Consider the following 11,452-nt stretch of genomic DNA (forward strand, 5'->3'; position numbering starts at 1 on the left):
GATAATCTGTGTGCTTCAGTCTTTTAAAATTTTATCGGTAAAAATGTATATTCTTTTATGTTGCCAAGCTGGTGTCAAAAGCAAAGGAAACAAAAAATTGAGCCATTGTGGGGTTTTTTGTTTTCTTTTTTCATAAGCAGTTGGTTAGAGAGAAAACACAATTCAGCATTTATTCAAGACTACAATTGTTATTTTTTTAGCCATTTAACCATAAAAATACAGATTATAAAACGGAACCACAAGATTTTCTGTTGCATTTTTTTATTTGAGAAGAAATTACAGTTGTACAGAATTATTTTTCAGAGATATTAAATAATTATCTAAAGAGCTTTGGCACTGGACAGGGTTATTAATAGCGATTATACATATGAGAGATAAACATAGATTATCATTTAGTGAGTAAAAAGCATTGCACAAAAAGGTGAATGAATACAATTTAACATATGCTGCGTTATAAATAATAAAAGCACATCTATTGCAAAATTAACTATCTTCAGGTGCATCGTCTGTATTTTTACTTAAGAATATATAAAGTGATTCACACATGGGGCAGGACCTCACAGATGTCTGCAGTCATTACTCATTAACACCTGTAAGGCAGACAGAATAACAATCAATGTATTTTTTTTATTTTACTGGACCGGTTTGTGCGTCATTTGACTTACCACAGTTATAGAGGACATTTATTTTATGGAGATCAAGCGCACTAGGTCCGTCTCTCTGGCCAATAGGAATGTAGGGGTCTGGTTTGGGAATGATCGTTGGTCCGCCGTCTTCAGAGAAGGCGTATCTGAATCAGAGGTGTAGAAAATTTAAGGATGCCCCTTTTTCCTCAAGAGCAAAGACTGTGCATTTCCAGTGATTTGAAAAAGTATTTTCCCTTTGAAAATGTCTGTTTTTATAGTTTTTATCAGTCACACTTGATTCACACAGTGTCATAAAAAAAGCACCTGAGTGAAAACAACAAGTTGTTATTGAGTGTTTTCTAAAATTGATAAAATTTCTTCTAAGCTTGCACCCCCCTAGCTGAAAAAAAATGCAACCAAGAGACTCATCCCAGGGAGGATGAGTGTTTTACATCCCCCTGGAAAGGTTTCATCCCTCTCTTCTTCACAGGGTTATTTTAGTTCTGCAACATTGTGCAGGTTTTGAGCAGGAACTGACTCTTCATGATATTGTTATGCAATCTCATTGGATTTAGGTTTTGATGACACGTATTCAAAACTTTCAGTCCCTGTTTTTCTCTGTTTTATTTAAGCCATTCAGAGTCGAAGTAGCAAAGCAACCCCTTACCATCACACTATCACCACCATGCTTTTTCTATGTGGTTGTTTATAGATATAACTGACACACATCTTCCAAAAAGTTCCACCTCTTCCTTCTTAGTTTACAGCACATTTTCCCCAAAAGGTCTTTTAGATCAATTAGACGGTTGTTCTTTTTTCTTTTCTTTTTTTTTGACAAATTTGACGATGATCTTTTCTTTATTTGTAGCAATATGTAGTTTGCAGTTTCTAACTCAACTCAGGCTAGTGAAGCCTGTAGTAAAGGGGTGTACTGGTGCATTAGCTAGTTTTTTTCCTAGTATTGGTATTGGGCCGATATGTGCATGCATTCACTGATTCATTATTGCAAACCCCAGACATGCCTTAAGATTATGTGAAGCTTCATCTTAAGGCACTATGACCTGGATGACTGAGAACCTTCATCAGCATCTTAGGCATTGTTTCTTTTTTTAAATTTAGATATGTGTAACATTTGTTATCATCGTGTCATTTCTATCATGTAAACGCAGGAAGAAAAAGCAATAATGGCTTCAAAAATCCACCAAAAAAAATAAAATAATAACTGCACACATGAAGGATTGGTAGGACTGTATGTCAAAATAATCTGCATTAGCTTTGGCCTTAAAAAGCTGCATTAAACGATCTCTTGCCTACTGTGCTTTAGATGTTATTCTGTGTGCTTTTGTGATGTCCTTTATGTCTTCCAGACGTGCTCTTGGAGTCATTTTAATTGATTGGCCATGGTGGTCAGTGGTTTTCTCACTCGTTTTGGATTGAAAGTCTTTGTTTCCTATCCGTTCTTGAATTTCTCTAGAGATTAAATTATGTTTTGATAGTTTTAAAGTTCTGTTATAGTGCTCGCCTCACATTGAACACATTCTGTTTTTGTGATTTCTACATCTTTCGGACTAGAAATAAAAAAAAAAAACCTATTTATGGTTAGTGAAAGAAATTGTCGATGAGAGTTAATGAATTCACACAGGGCCGGGTTGGTTTAGGTAGATTTTCTATTCCTTCAATACTTAAAACCCCTTATTGAGAACTAATTTTTTTTACCCACTATACTCCTTTTTGACTCAGATTAGAATTTGTTTTAATCTAAATGACAGAAAAAGAAAAAAAAAAACGGAGGGGGAAACATGATCCCCCCCCCCATCACTAAATCTGAAGCAGCAGCTTACCGTCCGTAATGCATGACCGAACTGTAGTCATATGGGCTGTTCAGATTGTTTGTCTCCTGTTTCCTGAAGTTATGCATTTGGGCTGTCAAACGCACAAAAAACGACATTAGTCATATTCTGTAGAAATGTACTTAAAATCCTTAGCAGTGGCCATTCATCCAAACCTGGCATGATGTTCTTCCACACGATGGTGACATAGTGGTCTCGGTCCGAGCGGGACTGCTCGTGCACGAAGCCAAGGGCATGCATGAACTCGTGAGCAGCAATCCCCGACCACATGCATCCAGGGGTCTGCAGTGACAGGGTTTGGCTTCCTCCAGTCTGCCCCAGGAACGACCAGCAGCTTGGGAGGGCACAGAGCAAATCTTATTGCATTTCTTTAAAGAGGAACATCCATAAGTAAGGAGCCTGTCTCACCCGTATCTTGGCTGGATGTCAAGGAAGCTGGCCTCATGAGTGCGAGGAACAAATTTGATGCAGGTTCCAGAGGAAATCTCTTGCATTCCTGTTTCAATTGTGATTCTATCCATGTCATCTACAGATGAAAAACAGGACCATTTAGTTACAAAGCATGCCTATCTGTAAACCCCTTTAAATTGATCCATACCATATAGAGGAGAGACGATGTATGGGACGTAAACAAATCCATCAATTGATTTAGGCCACAGACAGGCACTCCCAGGGCAGTTTATAGCACTGCGCACGTATGAATAGGCAATATCTCCTTCTCTGAATGACAGTCCTCTAGGCGCTCGCAGCCCTAAAGTGTAACATTTAACAAAACTTACAGAGAGTAAGTCGACAGACTTCATTTCAATTTACATCCCACTTACTGCTGTTGACTTCAAGGATCTGATCCATCGCTGTCATTTGGTCTCGGTCTGTGATTTCATCTTGACATAAAGAAAGAGCAGTCTTTGTCATTTTTTGCAAACATATTATGAGACAAACAATATTACTGGCATGTTAATATGCATGTCAGTAAATCTGAATATAACTGAAAGGTCACTTACTTGGGTTATTCAAAACTTAAAGTGAAACTAGGTATATCAATATTTCAAGTACTTATTTCTGTGAGTTTTCATAGTTATGGCTTATGACGTTGTAAAGAAACCAATATCCAGCGTCTGTAAACTTTGGAATAGTACCACAGAGCAACGCAATGGTTTTTGATGCAGAGATGTTGTCATGAGGAAAACTTTACTGACTTTAAAGCCCCCAACAGTCCCTGACGCAGTGAACCACAGAAGGCCACTGCTAAAAAAGGCCTTTCCTAGAGAGCCCTATGCCAGCATATAAATAGAAAGTTTAATAGAAGGAAGAAGTGCTGTAAAAACAGATTCTGATTTCATTTTTCAGCAGAACCTGGGACCTGCCCAAACCACCAAATACATCAATATCATATTGAGGAAGAGTAAAGATACCAGACTTGATGCAGAGCAGCTGCATATCTACTATCAACGCCATTTGGATGATTTTTACTCATAAACAGGAGCACAGGTTGACCACCTTTAGGCCAATTTACATTTAAATACTAAATCATCCATAAGGAACCTCAAACAGGTATTGAGTACATGTACTGTAAAGTACCTTTTGTATATTTTTTGGTAGGCTGACAACGTCAGGTCTAATGTAACATTCAAATCTTCCGAGGAAATAAGATTTGTGTTTTCTCAACAGAAATAAAGTCTTGAAATATGTCACTGCAAGTGTAAAGTCTCTCTAGAGCTTGTGAGTTATATAAGTTTCACTTCTTGAAATGAATGTTCAAGATGAATGAGCTCTGGTTATATTAATTGACAGAGGTGCAGCTGTATGTAAATACCTTCTTCATAGATCTCACCAGAGTATTTCCTCTTCAGCCTCAGCTTGCCCTCATGTACACCAGTTGAATTCTGTCAGTGAAGTTAGAATTTTTGTTAAAAAACATATGAACTGCAGACGGTTCTCTGTTAAATGTTTCCTCCTGGTACTGACCTGAACTGGGAGCATATCCACAGGGATGAGGACACCCAACAAGATGCCCAGGAGCACAGTCATAGAGGCCATCGTTGCCTTTCAGTTGGCTTCAGATCCTTGCCTTCAAATGTCAGACTTCACAAATGTTCCCACTTTCACAGAGTCTTTATACCCTCCTCTCCTCCACAGCTTTGTACTGATTGGGCCCAACTCCTGTGATGAATGCGTGACCCGAAAACCTCTTATCATCCAGGGGGTGTAATTTACTCAAGTCCACTACTGATCCGCAACAGGTGGTCCCTCTGCTGACCTTCATTATTCAGCACTTTCTGAAATGAGACACTTAGAGGTGTTTTGCTATCAAAGCAGCTGCTCTTAGAGGAATAGCTGTCCACCCAGTCCAGCAAGACCAGCAATTTGACTCTGACTTGACTGGTAACCAGTGATTTAGTGATATACGATCTGATGATAACAGTACAGGTAAACATATATAAACAGGATGATATCCCTCTTCAAATATTATAGCTATTTTTATCGAGGGGCAATTTGGAACGGCAAACAATGTAGGACTGCTGTGTAGATGTGAAATCTGCAGGTCATGGTTATCATACCACCCAAAATTATCTAAAATAGGGCAAGGAGGCATTATTTTAGCATGGACTGGACTGTTATCTAATAAACCAAGTGAACTGGAGACGTTATTTTACATAAAGTAACTTATTGAATAACAATAATTAAGATGCAATCAAAATTTCTTGATTCATTAACAACTTTATTGCAGTAAGTACTACTTAAAAACAGGCAGAAAGTTTCAACTTATCTTTTTTTCTGTACAACAGGAAAGGTTTACGCCAATTCTGTCTCATGGCCCATCCAACATAAAGTCGCACATCTCGTTTAAACAAACAGTTCGGATACACAAAAAACACAGGAAGCTTTATAGGGAGATTTTAGTAAGAATTTTCTGCAGGGACATCAGCAGCAAGTCATCATTTCTGCTTTCAGAGGACTCCACCTCGACTCGGTTCAGGTGCTAATCATCAGTCACAGCTGCAGGAAGAAAGAAAAAGAAGCACTATTTCATTGAGGAGCTCGAAAATATAAGCTAGTAGTTCTTTTTTTTTGTACGAACCGCATTCATAGAGTCTGTTGATTTTCAGCTTGTCGATGTGACTGAGAGACGATGTTTGGCCGAGCTTAACGTTTCTTCCGTTCTTTGGGACGATGGTTGGTTGCCCGCCCATTGAATAGGCATACCTGGAAACATCAGTATACAGGTAAGTCTCAGCAAATGAGAATATGATTAAGGAGGCACTTTCTAGAGCATATTAATTCATCAAGTGAAGTACAGTATATACCATGTTAGATTCATTAATTACACAGATATTTCAAAATGTCAGACACTCATTTGAATAATCAAAAAGACTATTATGCATGAAATCCTTCTTTGTTTTCAAGAGGTGAACAGCCTGTTGAGGTGCCCAGGTGTTAAGGGAGCCCAGGTAGCTCTAATTGTTGGTTTGATGTTTCTCTTCACAGTATTCCATAGATTCTCTATGAGGTTCAGCTAAGGCCAGCTTGCAAGCACTGTGGCACCATAGTTATTTAACATGCTAATGGTACTTTTGGCTGTGAGAATAGGGTCAAAATCCTGCTGGAAAATGAACATCTTTCCATAAAGCTCATCACCAGAGTGAAGCATGAAGTGCAATAAATTTCCTAATAGACAGCTGCACTGACTTTGGACTTTGGAAACTAACCATGGACCTCACCCAACTTAAATTTTATGCCTCTATTCTTTCAGACTCTTCATCTGAAAAGAAGGCTGTTTGACCATTGTGCAGCAGGTAATATACTTCTTACAGGGGCTCCACTTGAGGAGTGCCTGAACACAAGGAAGGTGAGCATGTCCTGGAAAAGTCTGTGTGTTGTGCATCTCCCAGAAACTCTTAAATGTGCTTTACTTGTGCACCAGACTTTCTATTAATATGATCAACATTTTGTAAAACATAATGCACCATTTTAATATAAAAATCCCTTTTATTGCTCTTATTGTATGTTCTAATTTCCTACGGATTTAAATAAAAAAGAATGTTGCATTTCCTTTGGCTGTAAAACACACAAAAAGGACAATATTCCTATGATTGAAATGTGCCTTATAATTTACCTGGTAAATGATACTTACATCCCAAAGTGCATGATTGAGCTGTAGTCATATGGCAGGTCCAGACTGTCGGTTTTAAACTTCTCAAAGTTTCGCAGCCGATCTGTTGGAGGAAATAAACTAATTGAAGTACATCTTTTATATTTGTTGCATGGTGCAAAGCATTTTAAATATGTGTGTTAAAGGGGACCTCTCCAAATGTTCGGCCACATGATGGTGACATAGTTGTCCCGATCAAAGCGGGACTGCTCATGCACAAAGCCTAGAGCGTGCATTAGTTCATGGGAAATCACTCCGATCTCCATACAATTCGGATTCTGGAGAGACAGGGTCTGTTTTCCACCACGAGAACCAAGGTAGGACCAACACCTTCATTTATTGGCACAAAAATAGAAAAGCATCAGCGTTTCAGATATATATATTTGGAACAAAAATAAACATTTATTATAGAGATGGTTTTATTTATTTATTTTTTTCTGACATGACTTACCCAGACTTTGGCTGGATGTCAATGTAATCTCTCTGGTGAGTCCGAGGAACAAAGCGGATGCAGGTACTATCCTCTATATTGTCCATTCCCTCCTTTATCAGCTTTGTGTCAAGGGCGGCTGTATAATTATCCAGAGAATGTACAACTTACTAAAGGCGAATATGAATATTTAAAAAGCATTCAGTTTGAATAGGTTTACCAATCCCTTAACCTACAGTACTCATTTGAGAGCGTATAGGCAATGTAGACATGTCCATCCACAGATTTGGACCACAGGCAGCTACGGGCAAAGCAGATCTTGGAGCGCCTTCCAGTGGATACAGCAATGTCTCCCTCTCTGAGGGTGCTGGAGCCCTCTATGACACTGGAAGCTTATATGGGGATAGTTCAGGGCAGTTCAACACAAGTCTCAGTTTGTATTGCAAATTGCATGAAAATTGGTAAAAATTCTAATCAACTCACCATAAAGGTCATTGGTTTTTATGATTTTATCCATTGCAGTTCCATCTTTTTTTCCTGCAGGCTCTTTCATGGAGAGTTAATGTTAGCTGAGCTGTTCTTCCAAAAGCATTCACAAAAATATGATTTTATTTTTTTAGTAAAGAAGTTACCTTGTAAGCCAACAGGAACCCATCTGGGACTGAGTAAAAACTTCTGCAAGAAGAAAACAAACATCAATCAGTCATAAGCAGATTTCTACACAGAATGCCATTCTCTCTCAGGTTCCTCTGCATGTTTACCTGAGCATTCACAGCTGAGAGACAGGCTGAGAGCGCACACAGCAAGATAATCTGCTCCATCTTTTCCTGGCAGATCTGTCTTCAGTGTTGCCATTTGACCCGCGCTTATGCCCAGTTTTATAGGCCGCTGTCCAGAGATAATACCTGTGATTATCCCAGGTAAATTACTGGGCTGCTGTTATTTGTTTGTCAGTGAGTTTAATCCCCTAATTAGTTTGACTTTTTTTGCCCCCAAAAACAACATCTTCAAGAAGAGCATAATGCAAGGTCTTTCACTGTTTAATAACAGCTCGACTACAATTTAAATTAAACGGTCTAATGTTTGGCCCTGGATCGGTGCAATTTTAGGATTTAGCTAGTGTGTACGTTCACCAGGAGTACTGTTTTCTTTTTGACTGAGGCTAAGCTTGCTCATGGTCCACATGCTGTGTTGTGCAGCTGATTTCACATCATAACATATTCTTATCCACACAATCTATGCCTCTGAAACAGTACCTTTCTCTAATCACATGTGTCCTTCCATACAAACAGGATTACTTATTAGAGTTTGGGTTCATATTTATACTTTGAGAAGAAGATATGATCGAGTTATTCCCTACTTTAGAAAAACCTATCTAATTTGTTGGAAAAAAAACAACACTTTTTTTTTATTTAGTGCCTTACTAAATCAGTCACAACCATTAAAACCTATTTTATCATCATTAATAATATTTTATACGTATTATTCTATTTCTAATATCTATTATGCTTGTATGTTATAGACACAAGCAAGAGATAAATTGTGGAATAAAACAGCTCACAGCATAATTTCCAACATTTCTTTTTTAAATAACAGATCAGTCTGTTTAGCTGAGCACCATATATTTACAGATATTCATTTCTTGCATACTCCTTCTATTATCAGATGATAGACTGAACTGTGCTTTGTTGGATTTTCAATGCTTTTGATTTTGGTTTTATACTCTTACACTCTATATCCCTACCCCTGACCTATCCACTGTGCTCCTTGGTCTTATTTATGCTGTTTGTTCGCTTATGTTTTTCTAACTGACTTCTGAGCATTTAAAATAAAATCAGCAAGAATGATACTGACACACTGCAGGAATCTATTTTATTTTATTTTTTTTAAAACAAGATTTTGCACTGGATATATTATATTATGTTATATATTGGCTTATGCAAATACAGTGAGGAGCAACAGTTTAATTTCCCTTTCAGAAAAACCTTGCAGGGATTCTAATGCTATTTTAGTTTTTAATGGTTTTTAATAAATTCAAATACATTTCATTTTGTGTATAAATAAACAATACATTCTGCTAGATATTAATGGATATAGTTGATACTTTAATAACCTAAAGAATAGGGCGCAAAATAACAAAAATAAATAAATAAAAATACTGCTAAAATTCCTTTAAAATAATTTAAACATATGTATTCATTTTTATTTTATTCTATCCTTTCATACCGTCATTGCATTTAATGAACAGGGGATGACAATGTGAATTTTAGGTCTTTACCTGCTGATGTCATGCAAGCTAATAAAGAGGGAAAAAATGTTGCAATGTGAAAGATCAAAAATAAAGTATGTAATTTAAGTTTAAAAGTTTTGATTTTGAATACAGTCTGGAATCTCAGACCTTCTTCCTCATACCAATCACTTTTTTCCATCCAACTGGAAAATGATTGAAAATATATTGTAAGGAGACCCAGTATAACTTAATTTTAGTAAAATTTATTTATATGTTATACATCTCATGTATATCTATTTTCTATACCTTTTTTAATAATGCTTATGTCAAGCATGATGCCTTTATCTACAAGGTATATGGTTAAATTCTTCAACTAAAGTGTCAGGCCGGTATCAGCAAATATGCTGAGCCCATACATCAGTATAATATATATATATATATATTGGTGCATTTCATGTTGCAAACTCCATGAAATTAAGTGGTGCTCTTGGTCGGACACCTGGAGTCTCCTATCTTACCTAAAACACGAGATGCAAGAAAATTCATTACTAAATGGGAAAAGAAAAGAAACGATCGCCCGAACAGGGACTTGAACCCTGGACCCTCAGATTAAAAGTCTGATGCTCTACCGACTGAGCTATCCGGGCTCTGAAAAATCCACTCCGGCAAATGATTTAACAAATAAAGTAAAGTGACGTGTCGGCTACGTTTACCACGTGATTACTTGTCTGTTTTTTTCGTCTAACGGGCTCCGCCCTTCTCCATTCACCCGTTGAAAGTTGACCAATGTCGCACCAGCTCACAATGGACCGAGCCTATCGACGGCCGAGCTTACAATGGAACTCCGCCAATCACCGCCACGATATACGGAACCAATCAACGTCCGAGCTCACAATGGACCTCGGCCTATCGCCATCACGATTTACGAGCCAATCAATGTATGAGCTCACAATGGAAGTCGGCCAATCAAGGTGAAGCATAACTTGTTAAAAAAAATTATAAGAGAAAAAACAGGTTGGCGATCTTATTATAAAACTTTCCTCTCGGTGACCAACTTGTTTTCATGGATCCGTTGTCTCTGCTGGCCTAAAAAAACAACAAAAAGTATATATTTATATTGTTTCTTATTTCCTTCCATTCAAACAAACTTAATTTCCTCTTTAGTTCACATTAGCTAAAACTAATATACCATAGATTGAATAAATTAATGGTATTATAAAGTCACGTTTTTCCTATTTATTACACATTAGCTAAAAATAATATACCATAGATAAAGTAAATTAATGGTATTATGATGTCATGTTCTGTTAGCAAACTGACACATTTGGGAAGGTTAAGGTTTACAATACAGTAACTTTTTATTTCAAAATGTCAGTAGAAATTTTAACTGCTTTCATTTCATAGCAATTGTTAACTCTATAAAGTGCATTAATAATTTATTATGTTTGATTCTCCTCTTTTTTAATGTTGTCTTCAGATGAGCACCAAGCCTAAGAGCTATGAATGTATGCGACATGGGGAATGGATGGCAAGGCTCAGGGTATATGCATCTGACCTCTTCATCTACTGTGAGGAGCCCTAGCATTGCTTCATCCTACGGGACCCCAGCATACAGCTGCGAGACAGTTTCATCTGTAAATACAACAGTTTTTCTTCATGAAAGTAAAGACTTATAGGTCCAATTATTGAGATATATTTATGCAGATTTCCAAATCTCTTGTGTTGTTTTCAGGGGGAGTCCAGAATGTCCCTGTAACAGTCAGCAGCAGCTGGGGATGCAGCTAATTTCTGGTTGCCAAGTGAAATGAGGAAAACCATCCCTGTACAGGATCAAAGATGGATTTCAAATACCCTCTTTCGGTCTGGCACACTGCGACCAGATTAGATGCTCGTCCTCATTATGCCATACCCCATTCAGCACCGATGCATGTTTACAGTCTACCAGCTAACACTGTGGGACAGGCAAAATTAAAAAGAAAGCTGTTATTTTCCGATGCTAAATATCCATCACAACAGCGGCAGCTTCTCCCTGCTCCACCTAAAAGGCCTTGACTAACGGAGACAGTTGCTCAAGGTGGCCTCACAGGGTCATGTTATCCCCACGGCTCTACAGGAACAGTGTTTTTGGACATTCTCTGTCGCCTGCTCTAGGATCATCCTCCA

General features: G+C 37.7%; 2 protein-coding genes and 1 non-coding gene across 5 annotated transcripts; all 3 read right to left on the bottom strand.

Annotated features, from left to right (window-relative positions):
- Positions 1-255: 255 nt before the first annotated feature.
- LOC107087124 (high choriolytic enzyme 2-like) lies at positions 256-4,600 on the bottom strand. Of its 3 annotated transcripts, none has more exons than XM_015378518.1 (9): positions 4,445-4,600; positions 4,311-4,362; positions 3,301-3,360; positions 3,075-3,227; positions 2,885-3,002; positions 2,632-2,810; positions 2,468-2,549; positions 666-790; positions 256-590 (listed from the first exon to the last, which is right to left on the bottom strand). In XM_015378518.1, exons 1-9 carry the CDS (start codon positions 4,514-4,516, stop codon positions 577-579), a joined length of 855 nt encoding a protein of 284 aa, XP_015234004.1. In that variant the 5' UTR covers positions 4,517-4,600; the 3' UTR covers positions 256-576. The 3 variants fall into 3 exon arrangements, with proteins under 3 accessions (XP_015234004.1, XP_015234003.1, XP_015234002.1); XM_015378517.1 differs by having other exon boundaries at positions 259-590; positions 669-790; positions 4,293-4,362; positions 4,445-4,599; XM_015378516.1 differs by having other exon boundaries at positions 260-590; positions 4,293-4,362; positions 4,445-4,599.
- A 583-nt stretch (positions 4,601-5,183) lies between these two features.
- Positions 5,184-7,899, bottom strand: LOC107087125 (high choriolytic enzyme 1-like). The gene is made up of 9 exons (XM_015378519.1): positions 7,821-7,899; positions 7,692-7,734; positions 7,543-7,605; positions 7,296-7,451; positions 7,081-7,198; positions 6,781-6,959; positions 6,612-6,693; positions 5,559-5,683; positions 5,184-5,476 (listed from the first exon to the last, which is right to left on the bottom strand). The coding sequence occupies exons 1-9, from the start codon at positions 7,878-7,880 to the stop codon at positions 5,460-5,462; spliced, it is 843 nt and encodes a 280-aa protein (XP_015234005.1). The 5' UTR covers positions 7,881-7,899; the 3' UTR covers positions 5,184-5,459.
- Positions 7,900-9,863: 1,964 nt separating this feature from the next.
- Positions 9,864-9,936, bottom strand: trnak-uuu. The gene has a single exon. It is a non-coding gene; the product is annotated as a tRNA-Lys (tRNA).
- Between the last annotated feature and the right edge of the window lie 1,516 nt (positions 9,937-11,452).

Source organism: Cyprinodon variegatus, unplaced genomic scaffold (assembly GCF_000732505.1).
Source record: "Cyprinodon variegatus isolate N-32 unplaced genomic scaffold, C_variegatus-1.0 Scaffold174, whole genome shotgun sequence".
NCBI classification, from domain to species: Eukaryota; Metazoa; Chordata; class Actinopteri; order Cyprinodontiformes; family Cyprinodontidae; genus Cyprinodon; species Cyprinodon variegatus.